General features: G+C 39.0%; 1 protein-coding gene across 5 annotated transcripts in view; it reads right to left on the minus strand.

Annotated features, from left to right (window-relative positions):
- Positions 1 to 24,672, minus strand: part of TPX2 (TPX2, microtubule-associated) — a 57,614-nt gene that overhangs the window by 4,911 nt on the left and 28,031 nt on the right. For 3 of the 5 annotated variants that reach the window (XM_010841744.1, XM_010841743.1, XM_010841746.1), the window contains 12 exons: positions 20,679 to 20,807; positions 19,540 to 19,668; positions 17,699 to 17,820; positions 16,554 to 16,705; positions 14,978 to 15,149; positions 12,956 to 13,094; positions 12,077 to 12,293; positions 4,970 to 5,065; positions 3,173 to 3,349; positions 2,420 to 2,566; positions 829 to 940; positions 37 to 224 (listed from right to left, as the gene is read on the minus strand). In XM_010841744.1, coding sequence (XP_010840046.1) covers positions 37 to 224; positions 829 to 940; positions 2,420 to 2,566; positions 3,173 to 3,349; positions 4,970 to 5,065; positions 12,077 to 12,293; positions 12,956 to 13,094; positions 14,978 to 15,149; positions 16,554 to 16,705; positions 17,699 to 17,820; positions 19,540 to 19,668; positions 20,679 to 20,807 — 1,780 coding nt within the window. The remainder of the gene's footprint in view (positions 1 to 36; positions 225 to 828; positions 941 to 2,419; positions 2,567 to 3,172; positions 3,350 to 4,969; positions 5,066 to 12,076; positions 12,294 to 12,955; positions 13,095 to 14,977; positions 15,150 to 16,553; positions 16,706 to 17,698; positions 17,821 to 19,539; positions 19,669 to 20,678; positions 20,808 to 24,672) is intronic. The other 2 variants (XM_010841747.1, XM_010841748.1) reach the window with 2 other exon arrangements.

The raw sequence follows: 24,672 nt of genomic DNA on the forward strand, positions 1-24,672 counted from the left end.
ATCGTGGGTTAGTCAGTATGTAGGCTGCCCAGTTACCAGTTCTTTTCGTAGTCTGGCCAACTCCTCCTTCTGCTGCTCTTCCTCCTGCTGCCTGGCTTCCTCTAGCTGCTGGGCTTTCAGGGCCTCCACCTCAGCCATTCTTTTCTCCAGCTCCTGCCGCTCCTTGGCTCTCTTCTCTGTCGCCAGCTGAAAAGGTTCCTGAACTAGAGAACCAGAAAGGCCCTCTGAGTACAGAAACAGAGAAAATATTGGTGCACAAGCATAACTTGCGGAACCCTAGCCCCACAGACCCAGCAAGTGTACAGAGATGCGTGGCAACAGAAAGGCGGAGCTCAAAGGAGGCCCAAGGGGGAGAAAGGTGAAGCGTGCCACATACAAAAAGTCCTCAAGTTTTCAGGGTTGTAAGGACCCCTATAAATCATCTACTTAGAAGAAAAGCAAGACCCATACAGATAGTGGCTTGCTCAAAACTACATAGTGACTGTGAGACAGATTTAGGAGAAGAATCCCACTGTACTAGAAACGCAGCTCAGTTCTTAAAGGAATCAAATGTTTTCTATCTAAGACTAGCTTTAGGGTGAAGTCCAGAAAGAAGTCCTGGCTCTTCCCTCCTTACTTGCTACTCTTTGAGCTGGGAAGTAAAATTGTTGAAATGCCAGCTGCCTCCATCCAGACGCTGTTCTGCTACATTCAACAAAGATCTAAGGAAGAAACGCTAGATCTCTACACGCAAATGCTTCTGGTTGACACAGCACTGTACTGACACAACTCAGTTCTAGGAAGTCTCACAATTCTTCCCCAATCCCTCAAGAACACATAAAATACTACCGATAACGGATTTTTTCTCTCGCTTAGGAACAAAGGGCTCCTGGGAGACGACAGTGTTTGGACGAGCCTTGAAACAAGCTGCTTCTTTCTGCTGTTTTAGTTCTTCGTCCAGCTGTAAGAAAGAAAATCTGTCAGCCAAGCAACCACCAACTCTCCATAACTACCACCTCAATTACTCAAGTTCGAATGTTTCTGAACTGTTTCATCTATAAAGACACCAGGTGATTATTAATCAATACCATGGGAACACAATGACCTAAATCCAGATTGTAAAACCTAGATAGGACAAACAATCCCATTTATTCAACATACAAAATGCACATAGAGCAGCCTATAGGTGAAAAGGGATTTAGAGATTTATCAAACCAATATAAAATATGGACCTTTTCTTGATCCTGATTTGAACAATTCAACTGTTTTAAAAATGAGAGATAGGGGATATATGAATGCTATTTGTCACTATTAAGATATTACTATTAATCTTTTTAAGTGTGATAATAGCACTGGAGTTATGAAATTCTTTTAATCCTTGCATTTTAAAGTTACACATTGAAGTATTTTTGAATAAAATGAGATAGCACCTAGGATTTGCTTCAAAATAATCTTGTGTAGGCAGAAATATCCAGTATAGAGATGAGTAGGTAGAAAGTTAGATGAAGTAAGATTTTCCATGTTTTGAGCACTAGAAAACACGGTGCCAGGTTCATGGAAGTTCATTATACTATTCTTTCTTTTATATAAGTCTGAAAAACTTAAAAAAATCTTTTTATTTTGGAAAATACCCCCCACATTCTATGTCATGACTGCTTTCAAAGCAACAGTCCTAAGTTCTCCTAGAGAACAGTGCCAACAAGGGGCCTAGATTTAGTAACGTAGTCTCATATCTCTTGGGCTTCAACAGTGGTGACTTTCTATAAAGATCAAGCCTGAGCCCCTTCTGGACAGATTCCAAAATAAGAGATAATATTAATACTGACAAACTTAGGGATTCAGATTTTTTTTCCAGACAAGGCAGAATTAGATCCCAACTAAACCAGCCAACAACCGATTAACTGTTTTAAATCACCTATCATCTATAAAGAGCAAATAGCACACAGTGTGTTGAGAAAACATACACTATTGAGAATTTATTTTTATCACATAGTTGCTTATTAAAGCAGCAACAGAAAAAAGTGAATATTTAATGAGCAGGTCTAGTAGATGAAATAAATGAGATCTTTAAGAATCTCCTGTCACAAAAAGAGTCTATCAGCTCTCACATTCTCCAGATGATCACTTACAAACTTAAGCTTATAGACCAAATCCAGCTTGCAATGTCTTTTTGTACAGCCCTTAGGCTAAAGATGGTCTTTATATTTTTAAAGAGTTGAAACACACAACATGTGACAGAGACCATATGTAACCGATACAATCTATAATACTTAATATATGGTATTTTATAGAAAAAGTTTTCTGACCCCTGACTACAGTAAGAGTCCCTAAAACAATCTGGTATGTTAGTTCCCAGATGAAGCCTGGTGTAGCGGGTCTACCTACTGCAACAAACCAACAGTCGAGCAATTCACATTTTAACTGCTCTCCCCATCCCCACCTGGTGCTTCCAAGTCTGTGCCTTCAGGGCACCTCTTCTGTCTGTCTCCAAGCAGAATGGCTCAACCTGGGTGGTATTCTTCACCTTCTTTTCTGGCAGGTTAATGGTGTCAAAGTGAGGCAAAGGATGTGCCTTGAACTTGGGCACCTAATAGAAAAGAAAATGTAAGATTTAAGATAAGGTCTTTCTAGTCAGAAAGCCACAGCTGCTCCAGAATATTTGGATGAATCTGAAAAATATGAAAGGCAAGTTTTTCAAACCAGCATGGTACAGAAAACTAATAAGCTCAAAAGGAAATTGAGGTTTTCCTCCCAATTTTGCCAATAACTACCAGCATGATCCTGGGCAAGTCACTTAACTTCCTTGTGCTTAACTTCCAGAATGGTTATTTAAATTACTTGCCCTATTTATACTTCATAAGGTTCTTAGAGGAATCAAAGGAAGTTAGTGATTATACAGTTAAAAGTACAACATAAGGAAGTTCCCTGGTGGTCCAGTGGTTAAGAACTGCCTTCCCTGCAGGAAACACAGGGAACTAACATGTCATGGGGCAACTAGAGAGCCCACATGCTCTGGGGCCCATGACCCACAACTAGAGAGTCCATGTGCTGCGATGAAGATCCCGCAAGGTGCAACTAAGACCTGATGCAGCCAAATAAATATACTTTTTAAAAAGTGCAAGATAAAAGATTACCTTTGAGGGATTAAAGACTAGTATTAATATTATGCTACTTATAGAAATGGAACACCCACCTCTCCTTTCTGGAGTTCTTTTATTTTCTTCTCTTTCTGTAACTGACGTTCTTTGTCCCGGGAATCAAAAGAAAAAGGGCATACTTCCACAGTTCTCCCCACTGGGATCTGGGGCTTAAAAGGCATTCCAAAATATGGCACAGGTTGAGCTCTTATCATTACTGGCTCCTCCTCTTCCTAAGGGAAAAAATTGCAGTTTAGAGACAAGATTTCTCACTCTCTCGCCTCCTGTGAATGTGAAGTCAGAAGACAATATATGAAAGAAGTCATTAAGGCAAGTCACTCAACCTCTCAGGTGTCTTAGCTTCCTTTTCTATCAAAGAGGGATACCTACCAACTCACCAACCTAAGTCATTTATTAACTCACAGGGGTACGATCAACGTGAAAGCATTTTCACAAAAAGTAACACAATTACTTTTAAAGGATCTAAAATTTTTCACAGGAAGGTTGGAAAAACTAAATGAGCTCAAACAGTGTGAGTAAAATGAAGAACAGAAGAAAAGTACTAACCAAGCATATATCCTGGCCTCTTTTTTGACCCAGCCACCAGAGCTAAAACATGTGACTGGGAGTATTTCCAGTTGCCAAACCCAGAATAGGATCAAGTAAGTTGACTGGGTTCAAGCTGGTAACATAAGATTACTGTGTATTCTAGTTTCAAATGAATCTATAAAAAGGTTTATGCTTGAGATATGCTATAAAATTACCCTAACTCTGGATATTTATAGATAAAAAGGGAGATGTAATAAGAAACTAGCCTGATCAATGACAGTTTATATATTCCAGCTTCATGAACCATCACCACATAGTCACCTCTTTACCCCTTGGGCCAATGGAGATAGGATAGGGCAGATGTAACTACTTAGTGTGAATTTTAAAAGTCCTTCACTGAATGATGACAATAGCTCAGGCAAAATAGAGTATAGGTCTTAAAAAAAGACTGATTTTTCAATCCAATGGAAACAAACATGTTACAACCAGTTACCACTGAAAGCCAAGATGACTCATCATTGTCATTCAGTTGCTAAGCCATGTCCAACTCTTTGAGACCCCATGGACTGCAGCACACCAGGCTTCCCTGTCCTTCACTGTGCCCCAGAGTTTGCTAAGATTCATGTCCATTGAGTTGGTGATGCCGTCCAACCATATCATCCTCTGTTGCCCTCTTTTCCTCCTGCCCTCAATCTCCCAGCATCAGGGTCTTGTCCAATGCATCAGCTCTTTGTATCAGATGGCCAAAGTATCAGAGTTTCCACTTCAACATCAGTCCTTCCAATGAATATTCAGGGTTGATTTCCTTTAGGACTGACTGGCTTGAACTCCTTGCTGTCTAAGGGACTTTTAAGAGTCTTCTCCAGCACCATAATTCTAAAGCATTAATTCTTCGGCACTCAGCTTTCTTTATGGTCCAAGTCTCACATCCGTATATGACTACTGGAAAAACCATAGCTTTGACTAGACGGACCTTTGTTGGCAAAGAGCCTCATACACTTACTACTTTGTTCTTGGAAGAGGAAAAATAGATGACCAATCATTCATACCCACTGTTAAGACAACTTCAGGCAAGAATGACTGCCTTTGAATTCCTCTATGTTTAAGAAACAGTAACATTTAGATTTGGAGAAGGGCATGGCAACCCTCTCCAGTATTCCTGCCTGGAGACCCACGAACAGAGGAGCCTAGTGGGCTACAGTCCATAGGATCACAGAGTCGGACACAACTGAAGTGATTTAGCATGCACGCAATGCTTAAATTGATTATGCAGAAGGAGTAGAGATCCCATCCTAGGGAATCACCTCATCTTCTTTGGTGGGCATTCTGATTCTGTTCTTCAGAGCAAAGGCTGGTGACTTTGGAACAGTGATTGGAAGCTCTTTCTTTTCAGGAACACCCTGAAGGGAGTAAGCAACTCAATTAGATATCCCAGAACAATCTCAACTAGGTTATGTGATGAAATTAATACCTTTCTTAGAAGTTCATGTATCAGAAATCAAAAAAGGCTAGTTGTTATTTATCCACCTAACACTGGTATGTATTAGTACTCAAAAGGTGTATTAACATGATAGAAGATCAACAAAAAACAGTTTGAGTTGTATATTCAATAAAAAATAAAACTCATCAAAATATTTTTTGGTATTTTTGAAAAACACCACAAAATAAACTAACGTCAATATTTTATTGCTTCTCTCCCTTTTATATCCCAATCCCTTAAAAAAAAAAAAATCAAAAAGGATTTCCAAATGTTAACTAGGGACAGAATATGGTCCATTCTGCTAAACCTATTTCACATACAGCTCTACAATAAGAATTTATATTTTAAAATGTTACAACGGCACCCCACTCCAGTGCTCTTGCCTGGAAAACCCCATGGATGGAGGAGCCTGGTGGGCTGCAGTCCATGGGGTAGCTGAGTCGGACACGACTGAGCGACTTCACTTTCCCTTTTCACTTTCATGCACTGGAGAAGGAAATGGCAACCCACTCCAGTGTTCTTGCCTGGAGAATCCCAGGGACGGGGGAGCCTGGTGGGCTGCCGTCTCTGGGGTCGCACAGAGTCGGACACGACTGACGCGACTTAGCACGCACGCACGTACCCTCAAAAGGTGAATGGAAAAAAGCACTGGGCAAGGTCTAGCTTAATTTCCTTTTGCCAAATAACTGGACAAAGAGCAAGAAGTTAACAAAAATACACAAGAGGCTTAATCTCAAGAATTTTAGAAACTATAATCAGGCATTTTTCATCTAAAAGACTGAGTAATACACTTTAAAGACTAATTAATACCAGTGTTGGTTGGCATGTGACGAGAAGTTGGCAGTCACATACAGTTGGGTGAGGTATAGGACATAAGCTGGTACAATCTTTAGGAATTAGCTATTAAACCTTTAAATGGTCATTCTCTTTCACCCAATATTACACCCTAATATTTGACCTCTAGTTTAGTTTTTAGGTATATTTCAATATAACATTTTTAAAAAGAATAAAAACTGGTTAAATCCTTTCTTAAACTGTGGTGTATATCCACACAATAGAATATTATACGTCATCAAAAAGAATAAAATAAATCTTTATTACTGACATAGAACAGTATTCATAATATTGAGAGAGGAGGGACAAGTGGCTGAAACAAAATATTTTGTGTTTTTAAAATGTACATGTAGGAAGACAAATACATGGTATCACTCACATATGGAATCAAAAATTTTTAAATAATATAAATGAACTTATTCACAAACAGAAACAGACTCACAGATCTCAAAAATAAACTTATGGTTACCAAAGGGGAAATAGGAGCAAGGGGATGGGGGGTGGACAGGGATAAATTAGGAGCTTGGGATTAACACACACACTACTATATACAAAACAGAAAATCAACAAGGACCTACTATATGGCACAGAAAACTCCATTCAATATTCTAAAATAACCTACATGAGAAAAGAATCTGAAAAAAATGACTATATGTGTATGTATATAACAGAATCACTTTGCTGTACATCTGAAACTAACACACTGTAAATCAACTATACTCCAAAAAAATTTTAATAAGTCAAATCAAAAGATATCTGCATATACACTAAAAATAAAACAAAAAATATATATAATTAATCTAAGCATAGAAAATAAAATTCGAAAAGAACACCAAACTATCAACTCTTACATCTCTTTGGGAGCAGATTAAAAGAGGCATTTAATCTCTATATTCCTTTATTCTTACACATTCAACTCCTTCAAAGATTTTCCTGCTTTGTGATTCCAAAACACTGCCAACATTTCAAATCCTTTCTGACTGAATTATGTGTATCATCATACTATGCACGTGATTCAAACGAATATATTTTAGAAAGCTGTTCCAGAAGTATTTTCTAACTCTGCTAGAGTTTACCCTCTATCATGAATCTGGCAATCTCTAGGGCTGTTGTTCTGCGTATAGTGTATGACCAGATCAATTTCTTAAATATCTTAAAGACATCCTCAGTAACTCCTTATTTGTTACACCCATATCCATATGCTTCCCCCATCAGCTCTCTATTCCACTTCTGTAACTCTTCATTGTTATGCCATAGGCCACACCGTCTATTGCCTGTACCGTTCCACTAGCCCACTAACAACTTTCAGCTTCTCATCTCATTCTGCGAGTCCATCTTCTTATACAGTCAAAAGATCTGATCATCTTACTTCCTGGCTTAAAATTCTTTAATGGCTCCTAATGTCTACTTCGGAGAAGGCAATGGCACCTCACTCCAGTACTCTTGCCTGGCAAATCCCATGGACGGAGGAGCCTGGTAGGCTGCAGTCCATGGGGTCGCTGAGGGTCAGACACGACTGAGCAACTTCACTTTCACTTTCATGCATTGGAGAAGGAAATGGCAACCCACTCCAGTGTTCTTGCCTGGAGAATCCCAGGGACGGGGGAGCCTGGTGGGCTGCCGTCTATGGGGTCACACAGAGTCGGACACGACTAAAGCGACTTAGCAGCAGCAGCAGCAATGTCTACTTAGAACAGTATAACATATTCCTTAGCATGAAGGACTGCTGCTGCTAAGTCACTTCAGTCGTGTCCGACTCTGTGTGACCCCATAGACGGCAGCCCACCAGGCTCTCCCGTCCCTGGGATTCTCCAGGCAAGAACACTGGAGTGGGTTGCCATTTCCTTCTCCAATGCATGAAAGTGAAAAGGGAAAGTGAAGTCGCTCAGTCGTGTCCGACTCTTAGCGACCCCATGGACTGCAGCCTACCAGGCTCCTCCATCCATGGGATTTTCCAGGCAAGAGTACTAGAGTGGGGTGCCATTGCCTTCTCCAGCGTGAAGGACAAGATGCTTCATAATTTGATACCCTGACTGACTCTCCAGGCATGTCTCCTGTCCCTCTTTAGAATCACCTTCTAGCCACAATGAACTACTGGCAACTGCCAAAATTTAACACTGGTTCTCATCTCAATACCTTTGCCTATGCTCTCTCTGAAATGCTCCAGCTGCTAGGAAGTATCTAATCTTTCTTTTCAAGCCTCCACTAAAGCATCTCCTCTTTTATAAAACCCGTCAGTAGATCACTCCCTGAACCTACTGACCCCACTCTCCCTTGTACATAGTTTATTATGGTACATACAAAAACTTCATTGCAGGACTTCCCTGGTCGTCCAGTGGTTGAGAATCCACCTGCCAATGCAGGGGACACAGGTTTGATCCCTGGTCTGGGATGATCCCACATGCCACTGGGTAACTAAGCCTAGAGGCCACAACTAGTGATGAACCGGAGCTCCTCAGAGCCCGTGCACGGCTAGAGAAGAGCCCCCATTCACATCAACTAGAGAAAGCCTGTGCACAGCAACAATAAATAAATTTATTAAAAAAAAAAAAAAACCTTCATTGCCCTTGTTGATTTAAGATATTCATCTCCTCCTGCTATGAGTGCTTTGAGAGTACGGACTGTTATTCCATCAGTCCCTAATACCTAACACAGATCTTGGCAAGTATCAGGCATTCAGTAAATGTTTGTTGAATGAATACTGTAAGCATGAATAACAGAATTTATACCTTGAAGACTCTTGGACTCTAATTTGTACCTTGGGAGACTTCTTAATCCCAACAATGCTGCAACTGCTCCAAACATGTTTGGAATGCCTTTCTTGGAGTGGCCTTCAAAGCCAGTTTTAGGGCCATGCAAGGCAGTTGCTCACTCTTTAGTTTTAATTAAGCAATATTGTTTCCAGCTTTACTACTTTGGACTACTCTGAAGTTTTAGTTCTGAATGACTTTAGACCGACTCCTAAAAGCTAATTATCTTTAAAGTATCAAGACCTGGTATTGTTGAAGAGATCCAAAAAACTGTCACAACATCCAAGACAAGTGGCTTTTCCAAAATGCTTTGTACACACTATCAATCTTTGGAAAGAATACATACTCTCTCAAGGTGACTACTGTAAAGGGGAGCTTCAATCTGCTGTGAAAAGTTGTCACACACTTTCCAAAGAAAATCAGAATCACTAATATAGTAAAATTTAATACAGAACTTATAACCAGACTGACAAAAGTTTATGAAATGGGTTTTCATCTAATGCTTACCAGAAAACAACAAAAATCTCTTGTTCTACATCCTGGACAGGTGGACACTAGCCTGGAGCTTGAACACAGCCAGGACAGGTGGAAATGGAAAGAACACTGAACAAGAAGTCAAAGGTCTTATCTAGCCCAGCTTTCATTCTAATCTGTATAATGTATCCTTGGTTTTTTTTTTTCTTTTCATAAAAATAATTGAAATAAATATCTGAGAACTCATTTAGTTCTAAAATAATTCCTCATTTCCTACTTTTCCCCTCTGTCTGCATCCTCCCAGCAGAGAGATGTGCATTTTAAAAGAAATCTCTAATAAGTAAGCCAGGAAAGAGATATTTATATGAGTGGGATCAATCCTCATATTACTTGAGGGAGAAGGAATGGTGATTTATGAAAATCAACTTTGCAGCAACTATTTATCCATACCCCATCTCCACTGCAATCAAAGCCAATAGGGGGCTCATTCAGAAATAGAGATAAAGAAACTAGGTTTCTAGAAACAGAGAAAGCTTCTGTTTTACTGTTTTAAAGTTGTTTTTAGTTATAAGCTCCTTGAGGGTAGAGATACTGCCATTTGCATTCCTCTAGAGCACCTACAAGTAGTAGTAATTGTTCAGGGAACATATGTTGATTAGTATCACTGTCCTTATTTGTCTACATGCCAATCTGCTCTTCCAGACTGTGAAAGCTTTGAGGATGAAGGCTGTTTCTGATTTCATTCGAATTCCCAGTGTCTAACACAGGCTGATGGGTTTCAGCTTATATGGTCTCTCACACAGTTGTTCAATACCCCAGTGTCTATGCTATGCTTAGATGTTGGGGAAGCAGGAGTGAACAATACAGACAGACATAGTCCTTGCTATCTGGGAGCTCACATTCTAGTGGAGGAAAGAAAAGACAATGAAAGAGTAACAAACCAAGTATTTTTTGATTTTCACAAGTGCTCTGAAGAAACCCAACAGAATATGTAGCTGAAGGAATGGGGAAGCTTTGAAAGGAAGCTGAGGGAGGGTATTTCTAAAGAGCTGATAAATCGGTATAAGCAGGCAATGTGGATGGATAAAAGACACATTTAGGAAAAGCAGCCCGGGATGGCATGTAAGGGGTGAGCACGTCTCCCTAAGGCCGATATGCCCCCAAGTGCCCTGGGACAAGTTATCAGGCCTGTCCCAGAGCAATTAGGAAATTACCATGAAGCAATGTTATCTCAGGGACTATGAAAAAAAATTTTCTAAAGCCTGCTGGTGTCCCCAAGTTCCTAAAATATCACTGCTAAAATTACTCACTGGCCTCACTGATATCATATCCACCTCTGTGGAGCCCCAACTCCCCACTGGATGTCGGCACCAAGTTCACATTTCACACCCTGGAGCTCAAGGCTTTCATCACTCCACCTCGGCCCCAAAAGCCCTTTTCTCATCCCTGCCTCAAGGCCCACTGCTGCCCAAGCCCATCTCTCATCAGCCCCGTTGTCTCCTTGCCACCTATCAACAAGTGGGAGAGCGCAAGAAACGCTGTAAGGACACAGGAAAGAGAGCTTCAGCATCGAGGGGACAGAGATGGAGACAACAGTCGCAGACAGACAGCTGCACTCAGGCTCTGGAGGCGTGTTTTTTTGCTTTAAGAGTCCAGCACTAAAAGTTAAGACACCTAACTTCAGTTCTGCCATCAACTTTTAAAAATGTTCCTATGGGCAAGCCATGTTGTTCCTTCAAAAAAAGCCCCCCTTTTCTAAAAAATGAAGAGAGTAGAAGGAATAAATATATCTATGACTCCTTCTATGCTTTGTTTTCTCTAGAATCCAAAAGTTGACGTCCCTGGAAATTTCAGTAGAGAAAGAGCTGAAAACAAACTCAAAACTGCACTTCTCAGAATAAACAATGATAACAGCATTGTGAGGTAGAGAAACACAGTGTTTAAGGAGATGACGGTTCAAATCCTGGTTCTGCATACTAGACACCTCTTAGCATCTCTTTGCTAATCTGAAAAGTAGGGATAAAAATAGAACCTATTTCTTAAGAGTTGTTATGAGAAATCAATAATATAATTACGTAAAACGCTGCACAACGTAAGCATGCAACAGTTATTACTATTAACAGCACAATTGCATACTCTGTGTCAGACGCTAAGGTCTTCATCGGGGCTCTCTAATCTATGCTGCACCTGACAATCAAAACTCCAGGGGTGGGGCCCAGGAATCTGTTTATGTAACAAAATCCCAGAGGACTCTGAGACCCAGGTGATTTGGCAATGACTACCCTACAGCATACCATATCAGTTCAGTAGGTTCTTACTTACTCACCTAGTGTTTTGCTGATCCATTTATCCAGAACTCTCAACAACATATTACCCAGTACAATACTACTCTATGATCTCACTTAACTAACTCCTAATGAACTCTAGCCACCCATCCCCACTTACCACTTCACCACAACATTTCCAAAGTACAACAAACTGCCAAACCAATTTCCTCCATCAGTGTTTCTAAAAATGGAGCTCAGGTAATACTGGTGATATTTAGGTAGGATGTAGACAGCTTTTTAAAAAATAATCATACATTTTCCTAAGAACCTTTCATTTTAAAAGGTACCTCCTATTTTAATACAATAGCATGGACCTTTGAACCACATTACCTAAATCCATATCCCAGCTCTGCCACTGGCTACTTTATGATCCCATACTGGACTTTAAGTTTCCTAAGAGCAAAATCCACCTCTGCCATGTCTCTTTTTCACCCAGAGCGCCTAATACGATGTCCTGATCACAGTATCCAAACATGTGTGACTGGGGGGGATATGTGGTTGTGAACATGACACTTCTACCAGCTCGCAGGGCTTCCCCACTCTTACCACAACATCTTCCAAGATCTTAGTAGGGCAGGGCCTGGAATGAAATTCATAGTGTTCCTCTTCCAATTTCTTCTTTGACTCCCGCTCCTGGATCCTTTTCTCAATTTCTAAATCAAAGCCAACAGGCTGAGTAGGTGGCTTCACAGGCGGTTTCTTAGGCAAGATGGGCCCACCTTCAAGAATTCTGGGATCAAGTTCCTGTGCTTTGAATTTGTATCTGTAAGGCGAGAATTTAAGTGATAACCACAAAAAAAGATTTTTTTAATAAAATGAAAACTAAACAACAAAGTAGGCCAAAACCAGGAAAAAAAAAAAAGTAATCATTAAGATTATCCATCATGTGCAACAAAAATTCAACTCTCTCCATAGCCATTATCCCTGCCTCGAGAGCAAAGAAAAAACAAGACAGTCTAACATCCCCACCACTCTAAAGATTGGGGTTTCTCTTGTACTTCTTTTGAGAAAAGAAACTCCCCCTTCCGAAAAGAAGTACAAGAAGGGAGAAAGAAGGCCACAGGAGACAACCCCCAGACTTAACTCACATTAAATTCCAGTTCTCTCCACTGGTAAGAGTTTTAACAATCCCTTGGGTAGCCATAAAAGGGTGAGATTTATCTAAACCTCAAAGGGCCCTCTTTATTGTAATCGTAAATTCTCCCACCCCAACCTCTGATTATTTTTTTTTTTTACCAGTTTACACTCCAGGACAGCTCCCTACTCCCACTTTCAATCCTTTCATCACAGAGGCAAGGCAGAGCCTGTAGCTCAAATACCATAATTTCCAAGGCAAGAAAAACAGTAACTGTCCCCCTTACAGAAGTGAAAAGGAAGCAGGCAGGTTTTTGGAACTCTCCCTCAAATACTGCCAGTGGAACTTACTGTTGCTGCTTCTCAAGCTCCTCGGCCTCCAGATCCGCTGCACTCTTGCAGGTCACAGGCCTTGTACGATGTTTGGTTTGCAGCACAGGAGTCTGTGGGTCTCTGCATATTCTGACCACAGATTTGGAGGGTAATGGCACTGTAAACCAAGAGCACAGACATTCACCTAGCTAAGACCCCGTTTACCTGTAGGTGCTGAACTCAGCTAGGCAGCCCAGAGATGCTAAGCCAGAGAGTGGCTGGCCCCTCACACTCAGCTCAGCTCAGCTCACAACAGTCAGTGTGACAAACATTCAGTCCCTTCTCCCCTATCACTCTTTATTGAGAGGTGATGATAAAGGTAGCCTGTGGGTAAACTCTGCTATCATCTTCTGAATCTAAAATCCATTTGTGTCTGATGGATTTCTTATCACTGCCGAGGCCTGCACTGCCTTTCTACTGACAGTGCCAACTATTTTGCATGTTATTGACAAATAATAAAATAAGGCATTTCTGAAGACCAAGTAACAATTTCCAGTATTATGAACTCCTTAAAAGCATCTATATCGAAACATCAAGACTATCTCCCACAGAAAGTCAAATGAAAAAAGTACAAAAAAAAAAAAAAAGCTATGTCAAAGCATCAATATTAAGATCACCATCACCATTCACAGGAAACACTCACAGAAAATACTATTTACCTGGCCAAAAGCAACCTTGTCAATTTTCATAATTACCCAGAATGAATTTTCTAATTTACACCTTACCACCTAACAATTGGAGATGGAAAACAAATCTACTTATTTTAGAAATAAGCCAGGCTTCAAGTATACATGTAACTATTATTGAGCTATAATAGTCCAAAATTTTAAATAAAAATCGCAGAAAATAATTTTTCTTTCTATTTGCTAGGATCAAGATTCTAAGAGCAGAATACCAGACTCTAATAAGAGTCACATATATTTGGAAAGTCATGGTTAATACTTACATTTCCATCAGAATAAAAAAGATTATTTTCACGATATAAAATTTGACAAATGGGTACTAGAACATGGTAACATTAGGAAATGCTGTCCTTAAAGGAACTAACTCATCTGACTGCCTAAAATAGCACTAAACAGTGCCTAGGCAAAGGCAGGAAAAATTCAGAAACCTTCAAAGTCAAACAACCAGATTTTGCTTTATCCAGAATACTACCCTGCACGGTTGACAACTAGTTTACACCACACCTCCAATCCTCAAACTTCTTTTAGGAGTTATCTTCATAAAGATACACACTGTCAGATTAGCTTCCTCTCGTCGGTTCACCACCAAATCTACAAACTAACCAACATTTGCACTCATTCCTCTCTTCTACTCCCCTTTCAAAGAACAATCACGCCACCTGTGCTAAGTATCCCTCTCCTACCTGTACAGGGTCTTAACCATTGGTTATCTCTTTTCTCTCCTGTATTTCCCCGCCTGGACTTCTCAGCACACAGACCTGCTCTCCCTATCTTGCACTTCCTTTGATTCTTATATTTCCTTCCACATTCACAGCACTCACAATAATCTGTGATGACCTGTTTATCTCTTTCACTGAATTACAAACTTGATGTTGAGCACCAAGTCTGTTTTGCTCACTTCTATACTGCCTACATCACACAGAGTGTCTGCTTTGTAGCAGTCAACATTTATTGAACCAATGAACAAAAAGCACACAACAATAAGTGAATAGAAAGCTTTCATTTTCTGTAGGTAAGTGTGCACCTTGACACATGGCAAAGACAGCCTTGATGTGTCATGACATCTCGTGTTACCTTAATTCCCCTCAGCCAATTACTGACCAGGAGGATCAAGGTGGTTGATGGGTATGAGTGGACAGATAGCCAGGTGGTTTGAGAAATGCTCAACTATGGGTACATTTGTTGTCTGCATACAACATATGCCATGCTTTAGTTCAAAAACTAGGATTTCAACTAAAGACAAATTTGTACCTAAGATGCAAGCACAGGGAATTCTAGGGGAGGCTCCAGCCAAGTATGATACTAGAAAGAAACTTACTAATATCATCCTTCCTGTTCCTCAGGTGGTATCTGGTAGGGGTTCGTTTATGGAATGCTTCGACCTGCTGTGCAAGGGGGACATATGTAGAAGCCGTCTCATCAAATGTTCTTTTCTTTCCTTGTGACAGGTTGAAAGGCATAACAATGGTGCATCCCTTAGTCACTCGGGCCTGAAAAGAAAGAATTAATTCCCTAAATGAAATGTTATGGAAGAGCTCAGATCCACCTCAAGCCTCAAACTCAGCACAGAAGATTAAAAGGAAAAGAATCCATGGAAAGCCAAGATGATTATTCTTCTTAAGTTGTGGGTCCTTAAGCATGGATTATAATCTGTATACTCCCATCTTTTAAAAAGGGGGAGAAAGCATCTAGCACTTAACAAATTGTCTATTCTGTTACATAAGGTGATTTTTCCAAGCATGCTCATGTTTTGAAGCAATCAAGAGCAAGTTTTCTTAGAATTAGAAGGGGAAAAAAGCTGTACAGGTATCCCACCCCAAGTCATTTAAAAATTTTAACTGGGCTTCTGGATCAGCTCAGGCAGCTACCTGAATCAAATTCTCTTCTCATATCCTACCCCAAAACTGACTAATGAAGAAGCCCACTCCTTGGGTCACTAATTTTTATAAAATTAGTTTCTGACTGGAAGTAAAACTCAAGGACCTACATCTCAAAGGAAGAATCACAACTCCAGGATTTAAGTCTGCAAAGGACTGACTTAAACAAGTAATGCTGGTGATTTCCCTGGTGGTACAGTGGGTAAGAGTCTTCCTGCCAATGCAGGGAACCTGGGTTTGATCCCTGGCCCGGGAAGATTTCACACGTTGTGGAGCAACCACAACTACTGAAACCCGTGCACACTAGGGCCCAAGAGCCCCAGCTACTGAGTTCATGTACTGCAGCTACTGAAGCCCGTATGCCTAGAGCCTGTGCTCTGCAACAAGAGAAGCCACTGCAACGAGCAGCTCATGCACCACAACAAAGAGTAACCCCTGCTCGCCACAACTAGATAAAGCCACACACAATGATAAAGGCCCAGTGCAACCAAAAACTAATTTTTTAAAAAGAGATTAACCTACTTAAAAAAAATGATGCTGGTGACTGCAAATGCAAGTAGAAATTCTTAGTGCTAGATTTTTAATTTAGGATTATTACTGCTTTTGTTAGCGCTCTGGTAACAAAACTGTATAGGATTTGAGTGGTCTGCCCCAACTTGACTTTCCCCATAAACCCATTATAGTTTGCACAAAACTTTGCAGACACAAGATTTTTTTAAACAAATGTTTAATAGCACAAGCCATAACAAGCCTGTACCTACAATTTGCCACATGTAATTCTATGTGTTTTATGTACATTCTCAATTCAGTTTTCACAGTAATTTGATAAGATGCTTCCCAGAGAAAGTGATTTATTCAAGATCACACAGCTAACAGGGGGCAAAGTGAGGATTTAGATATATTTTAACTGAAAGACACATGCTTCTCTCAATTACATTATCAACAGTGACCATAAATACTACACCAGAATCTTCGCTGAATAACTAACAAGAATATTAACTTAGACAGTCAACTTACAGGAGATGGAGGATGCTTTCGCAGTTCCGATGTAAAGTTCACTTCCTTATACTCCTCCTGGTTTTTAGGATGCTGTTTGACCCGCTCATCTGTGCGGAAGTGGAAGTCAACTGCTTTGGTTACCTGGCTCACTGATTTCTTCACAGGTTGTCCTGAGTAAAAAGTACAGTAAAACATACAGGTAACACGAATAATACAGAACATACATACAGTAAGTCCCTTTTTAGTCAGTCCTTTTGTTATTTCTATTACCATGGATCTAACTTTATTTACTCTCTGCATATAACCCAATTTGAAACAGTCCTCAAGGACACCAAAATATGTGCCTTATTCATTTAGTACTATTGAGTTTGAGGGCCTTCAGTCAGATGCAAATTGTAATAAGGTAGCAGAGGGGAGAAGAATCCCATCTCCCAGGTGTGTTCATAGCTCTGGAGACACAGAGAAACTGGAATACTTTTGACAAGAAAAGCTATGAAATGACTTTAGAAACACACTTAACTAAGCATCTCTAAAAGGGAGACCCCATAAACTCCAAAGATGCTTTTCAACCCAGTAAGCAGAGCTTTACAGCTTTGACTTCACCAATATAATTATGCTAAAGCAAAAAAGAATTCCGATCCTTTCAGCTCCCCCAGTCATACTTTCCTCCCCAACTACAAGTAGATTCACTTAACTTTCTTCTCCTCTGCTTAGGATAAAATAGGGAAAAAAAAAAAAAATTGGTCTGTCCAACTGCTCTATCTTCTGTCTTAATCCTAGTTCCTTCTTTTTCTAATACAAAGAAAAAGAATTAGGAGGTAAAAAGAGGAAGAGATTAATTCTACTTGGGAAAACGAGGTAAGAACTCATGGAAAAGACCTCAAAAGATGGGTGTCAAAAAAAAAAAAAGATGGGTGTGACTTCTACAGTTAGAGATGGAGAGGAACGACAACATGCTCTAAGAAAGGACCAATGTACATAAAACATTCTAGGGAATGATCATTGGGATATGAATGGCACCCATGTCCAGCCTCCTAAATAAACACATCTTTTTACACTGACTACTGACCAAGAAAGACATTTTTGCTTTTGAGACTTTAAAAACTACCAAGGGTATGAGAAGCACCACCTCATAAATCAGACTCAATCAGAACCAAACTGACCTGCTCCTGCAAGAGCAAACTTTTTGAATTCTTCATTCCTTTTCCGCATCTCTACCACTTCCTGCTGCATTTTCATTCTCTTTTCCAACTCTTGCTCCTCAGTACTTTTTAGAATCTTCTGCCTAAAGGGCAAATAAGTAAAGGAGATGAGAGAGGAGAGAAGAAAGAGATTTAATGGTAAAAAAAAAAAAAAATCTAAAGCCATTATATAGATTAGATTTTTAACATGGGATAAAATAACCATCAAAACCAAAAAGTATTATCCAAGAAATCAATACTAACCTAGATAACACTATGAAAAAAAAAGATGCAAAATTTATTCCAAAATATTGAAAAAATTTCAGAAAAAAAGTTAAAATAGACTACAGAGGATTTTACAAAATATCCACAAATTTGACTGTATAATGATTAATTTTCATGCCACAAGAAAAACCAAAAAACCAGTAGTAATATTTTCAATAAACACAGCAAAAGGTTAATATACATAAAATATATACTATGATAAAGAGAAAAGCCTTTGGAGTAGAGCCAACCAGAGTTCAAATCACAACCCTGTTGTTTCATTTCCTTCCTATGTAATCTTGAGAAAACTATTTGACCTCTATGAACCTCAGTGTTCCCCAGTTTAAATGGGTAATACAAATACTCATTTTCACAGAATACTTGTGACTATTAAAAACCAGACAGTTTCTGAAATAATTGACATAGTATAAGTTCAATTTAAAGTAGCCATTCTTAAGAAAAACCAATAATCAAGTAGTCATTCTTAGTAATGAAACATCACTAAGACCACTTACAGATAAATAAAAAGGAAACAACTCTGGAAAAGATGTTTACAGCAACAGTAATACAATCCTGTTAGCAAACAAATAAAAATTAAAATAATTTGATGCCATCAACATTACATCAGTGAAATTTGAAACAATTTTAAAGTAAAAAATTCAATACAGGTGAGACTACAAGGAAATAAAAATATTCAAAGTTGATGGCACTAAAAATTCACACATTTATTTCAGAAATAAAACTGACAATATCAATAGCCATAAAAAGGATCATACTCATAGACCAAGGAATTTCTCTTTCCTTATCTTGAGGAGACTATTCAAAGAAAAGAATCTCTCTATAAAGATGTTCACTGATTCCTTGTAACAGTGAAAAATTTGAAACAGTGTTTTTAACAGGAAATTTTCCAATTAATATAAAGAATGTAAACCATCAACCAAAAGGAAAGATAAATGTGAAGATTTTGTAGCAGTACAGAAAATAAGAGTTTCATAGTGAGTGAATAAAGCAAAATCCAAAGACTGCTTAAATACTGACTGTAAAAATAGGTATTTTACTTGAGTAAAGTCCAGAATGGAGCTTGAAAAAGTAAATACTGTTCAATTTAGGTAATTGGCCACGTGATATGAAGAGAGGACTCAGAGGAAAGACCCTGACGCTGGGAAAGACTGAAGGCAGGAGGAGGACACAACAGAGGATGAGAGGGTTGGATGGAATCACTGATTCAACAGACATGAGTTTGGGCAAGTTCCAGGAGACTGTGAAGGACAGGGAAGCCTGGCAAGCTGCAGTTCACAGGGTTGCAAAGAGTCAGACATGACTGAGCCACTAAACAAGAACTTTTACTAACTTTTTTCTATTTCTTTTACATTTGTTTTAATAGTTTATTTTTTTTCAATGTATAAAACTCAAGCACCCACTAGGACATAAACAATGTACCTTACCATGGTGACAGCCTTTAGAGTTTCCCAGGCTCCATGTGCTTCAAACAGACTGTAGTTGTACACATTTGTAATTTTACTCTGATTCTAAAGCTGAAATTCAGCAAAGTATCATACCTTACAGGTGGGATACAAGGCGCAGTATGTCTGCCCTTGGCTTTTTCAGGGGAAGATTCATTCTTTTCAGAAATATCTTGACAAGCATTGCCTTCTTCCTCTTCTTCTAAATTCTTTTTATTGTGAGAACTTGAGTTGAAAAGGACAAAAAATATCTCAATCCCCTATAGCATACAAATATCTCAATCTCCTCCCCAGATCTACTACTACACATGGCTTAAGTTTTTTCATTCTTTAGGACAACAGCCATACTTCAACAGCCAAGGTTCTTTCAACAGTATCATCAGTTTATATATAACAATAGCTACAACAAGCAAACTTTGCGAACACCAACAGAAGTCAGGTAAGAGTTGTCTGGTGATGGTTCAGGAAGGTGGGAAGAGATTCCAACTGCTCATCATCAAATGAACAAATGCAAGATAGTTTCCTTTCCAAAATTTATGTCGCTTTAAATGGCAACCCACTCGGTATTCTTGCCTGGAAAATCCCATGGACGGAGAAGCCTGGTAGGCTACAGTCCATGGGGTCACAAAGAGTCAGACACCACTGAGAGATTTCACTTTCACTTCTTATTGACAGAACTCTAATTTTGTTTGGGGCAGCCAACATATGACGGTAAAAATATTGTACTTGCTTCAACAATCTCTACTGCAACTAGAGGGGATCTAATTTACAGTTCAGTCAACTACTGTATAAACATAAGCATTACTGGAAAATATTTTACTTTCCTATTATGGATGCTACCCCTCTTTCTTCGCCAGACCCTTCTCTTGAACATGGATATAATACCTAGAGATAGAGAAGCTATCTTGTGATAATGAGGCAACAAGCACAAGGAAGAAGCTAAGAAACACAGAGCAGCCATCTTGAGCAGCAAGTATGGGGGGAAAAAAAAACCACTAAGACTCAGAAACGTCATCGAACCAAAGCTAGCAGCAAACTACTTTCAGAATTCTATGAAGCAAATAAATCACTGTTCTTTAAACTTCTCTAATTAAATTGGCTACCATATTACCTTCAACAAAACGCACTCCTAACTGACAAAAGTAAGAACAAGCACCGTGTATTCTGCTTGCTATTACCATAGGAGCAAACAGGGGTAAAATCTATGCCAACTGACAGAAGCTGTGGCTACTTACACTTTCATTTTTTTGGAGGGTGGAAATTCATTGATGATTACAGGAGTACCACATCTCTTGGCTTTCATTTTTACATGCTGCTTTTCTTTCTGTTCCAAATTCTTCTTAGCAGAGAGTCTGAGAGATCTTCTATGGTAGAAGAATTGACAAAACTTATCTGTAATGAATACATCTACTAGATATGTTGCAGAAATGTGAAAATACGTCAAACTACAAAGGCTATTTGTACAAACTACAAACATGGTATTATTTCCACTCTAAAAATCTAATGTCTTATTGATAGCTTTTGAAAATTCACCATAAAATGTTGGTACTTTAAGTGCACTGGTATTTGTAAATCAAACCTCAATAAAGTTGATTTAATTTTGTAAAAAGGCACTGGTACAACTCCTTCCTTTTGAAGGTATCAGTAAAAGTAAAAAAAAAGATGAGGTGACTTGACCCTGTTACACAGCTAACTAGTCAGCCTTGAAGTTAGAAGATCTCCTGGAAATTTACTGAAGTGTTTATTTTCTCCTCTTTTAGTCATGACCCCCAATTTTTCTTAAAATATGTAACACATAACAAAAAGTACACAAAAACCAAGTTAAGTTAATGATTATAAAGTGAAGACTCATGAAATCACCACCCAAACTAAGAAACAAAACACTGGCAGCAGGTGCTACCTTGAATTTTACAGTAATGACTACTTTGGCTTTATCTTTTTTACCATATAGACATGCATTCCATAAACACTGTATGTTGGTTTGAAAAGAAAATAAAAACTTTATACATTTTTGTCTTGCTTTCTGTCTCAATATTATGTTTGTGAGATTCAACCACATTTATTCACGGAGTTCTAATTCACGAATTTTCAATGCCCTGTAACATTCATTATAGGAACATACCACTATTTATCCAATCAACTGTTGATTCTCGCATATGTCTCCTGATATACACATTGTTGTTGTAAGACTGCTAAGTCACAGGACTTTGGTTTATTAACTAAAGTTATTTTCCAAGGTGTTTTTACCAACTTATGCTTACACTGGCAAATTTATAAGAGTCTGTATTGCTCTACATTCTCCTAAACACTTGGTATTGTCAATGACTTAATTTCAGTCATACAGATTGGTATATATTAATCATAGAGCCTCACTGTGGTTTTAGTTTGCTTTTCCCAGGGAGATTGAGCACCTTTTCACATGTTTATTGGCCATTTGGTTATCATATTTCATTAAGTACTAGTTAAGTGTCCTGGTTTTCTACTGCATTGTGAATCTTTTTCTGATTAGTAGGAATTCTTTATATACTGTGCATATGAGCCCATTGTAGGTTTTAAGTGTTACAAATATCTCCCGCCAATCTAGGGGTTGGCTTCTCACTCCTTTTTTTGGGGGGTGTGGGGGCGTGGGGCTTCTCACTCTTTATGGTATCATTTGATTAGATAGTAAGTTCAAAAAGCACTTCTTCCTAAAAAGCATGTCAGTGCTTTTCTGTGTGGATTCTATTTAAGAAGTCTTTCCCTATTCCAAGGTCATGAAGATATTCTCCTGTATTTCCTTACTTGAGCTATGTTTTCACATTTAGATCTACAATTCACCTAGTACTGACTGTTTTATATGGAGTGAGATAGATGACAACTCTCATTTTGTTCTATTTGGCTACCCATTGTCCAGTCATTGTTTACTGAAGGGGAAAAATAAAAACATCCTCTCCTCATAGGCATGCAATACCACTTTTGTATATATTGTGTCCATATATGTCCATATATGACAGAGTAAGCTTCTATATGATTCCATTGGTCTCATCATTGGGCAATACCCAAATTAATACAAAGCATTAATTATTGTAGCTTTATAATATGACTTGCTATCTACAAAATACTTTAAAAGTATTTTGACTACTCTTGGACCTTTGCATTTCTGTACAACTTTTAGCATCAACTTATCAATGTCCAAAATGAAAACCTTTGGGACTTTTGTAGAGATAGCATTGAATCTATAGGTTGGGTAAGGAGACTTGATATTTATAGTATTGAGTCTCTCAAAGCATTAACAAGGGGGCTTCTCTGGTGTCTCAGTGGTAAAGAATCTGCCTGTCAATGCATCAGACAAGCATTCAATCCCTGACTTGGAAAGATTCCACATGCTGCAGGGCAATAGGCTCATGAGCCATAACTATTGAGCCTGTGTTCTAGAGCCAGGAACCACAACTGTTGAGTCCACGTGCTGCAACTACCGAAGCCCACATGCCTAGAGCCCAGGGTCTGCAACAAGAGAAGCCTGCACCACAACTAGAGCAGCCTCTACTTGCTGCAATCAGAGAAAAGCCCGCACAGCAAAGAAGACTCAGCATAGCCAGAACAAATAAAACATGAATGTAGTATGTCCTGCCATTTATTTAGATGTTGTTTAATTTTTCTCAACACTCTCAAGATTTATTAGTATATATTCAAATTTTTATGAGTGCATAGAGCACCTAATTTAAAAATCTTTATCACAAAGAATTTAAAACATATTAAAAATGGAGAATAACATAAAGAACCAATAGGTACTCATCATTCAGCTTTATAAGTTATCAACTTATAGAAAAAAAAATTTACCAACTTATAGCCAATCACATTATTAACTTTCTTTTCATCTACCCATCTTAGATTTTGAAGCAAATCCCAAATTTCATATCTTTCATCTGCAAGTATTTTCATATTAATCTCTAAAGGGACTCATAAAAACAAAAACATGGAGTAATGTACAGTATATTTATCATGCAAATCTTCTTGCATATTATTACAAAATGTACACAATATACAAAAATACGACTATTTGAGTACACTGGAAAAGTGACCAAAAGCAGGCAGAAAACAGGAATATTTATCCATGAATAGTAACTACAAAGGTTAAGAGTTATGAGTTTTTTGCCTGCAGGCATGCCCCAAATGTGGCAGCTCCAACAGCAGAAAACTACTCTCACTGGCTTTAGATAACAGAAGATAGAATTCAGGCTAGTACAGGAGCTAGAAACCTCAGAGGAAAGTCCTAGAAGAAAAAGAGCTACAAGTCACTCAAAATCTGAGCCAAAACTCTCCACAAGTTTCCTGTTACTATATATGCTAACTATGTGTATTTGGACTTCCCTGGTAGCTCAGACAGTAAAGCGTCTGCCTACAATGTGGAAGACCCAGGTTCAATCCCTGGGTCGGGAAGATCCTCTGGAGAAGGAAATGTGTATTTAGGGGAGACCAAACATGCCCAGTGAAGAAAGCAGAAACTGGTGAGGTGTCCATCCTTAAAAGACAAGTGCCGTAGGTAAGACTGGTGAGTTTGCTGGATTTTTTTTGATTCAGTGCATTACCCAGTGTGCATATAGTAGGACAGCACACAACTCAAGTCTTACTAGCTTGAGGCGTCTGAAGCAAAGCAGCTGGAAATTTAGAGGCAATACTCCAGAAGTTAAGAGAACCACACAGAGGATGAAAACTTAAGCCTGAGTATAAACTCTACTTGGTTTTGGCTGACCACTAAGATCTTCAGGCATAGGGGAGACTCCAAGAAGGCAGATTTAAAAAGCAATTATCAGTTCAGTTCAGTCGCTCAGTCGTGTCCGACTCCTTGCGACCCCATGAACCGTAGCACCCCAGGTCTCCCTGTCTATCACCAACTCCCAGAGTCCACCCAAACCCATGTGCATTGAGTCGGTGATACCATCCAACCATCTCATCCTCTGTCGTCCCCTTCTTCTCCTGCCCTCAATCTTTCCCAGCATCAAGGTCTTTAGCAATTATATATGTAGACATATGAATGGCCAGAAACCACATGAAAATGTGATCAACATCATTAGTCATCAAGAAAATGCAAATTATAAATACAATGAAGTATCAGTAAAAAGACTGATACCAAGTGTTGGCCAAGATATGGAGCAACTGATACTCTCATACTATCCTGCTTATGGAAACGTAAAATGGTACAGTCACTTTGGAAAAATTCTAGCTGTTTCTTATAAACAGTTTGAATCC

The sequence above is a fragment of the Bison bison genome, unplaced genomic scaffold (assembly GCF_000754665.1).
Source record: "Bison bison bison isolate TAMUID 2011002044 unplaced genomic scaffold, Bison_UMD1.0 scf7180017864167, whole genome shotgun sequence".
NCBI classification, from domain to species: Eukaryota; Metazoa; Chordata; class Mammalia; order Artiodactyla; family Bovidae; genus Bison; species Bison bison.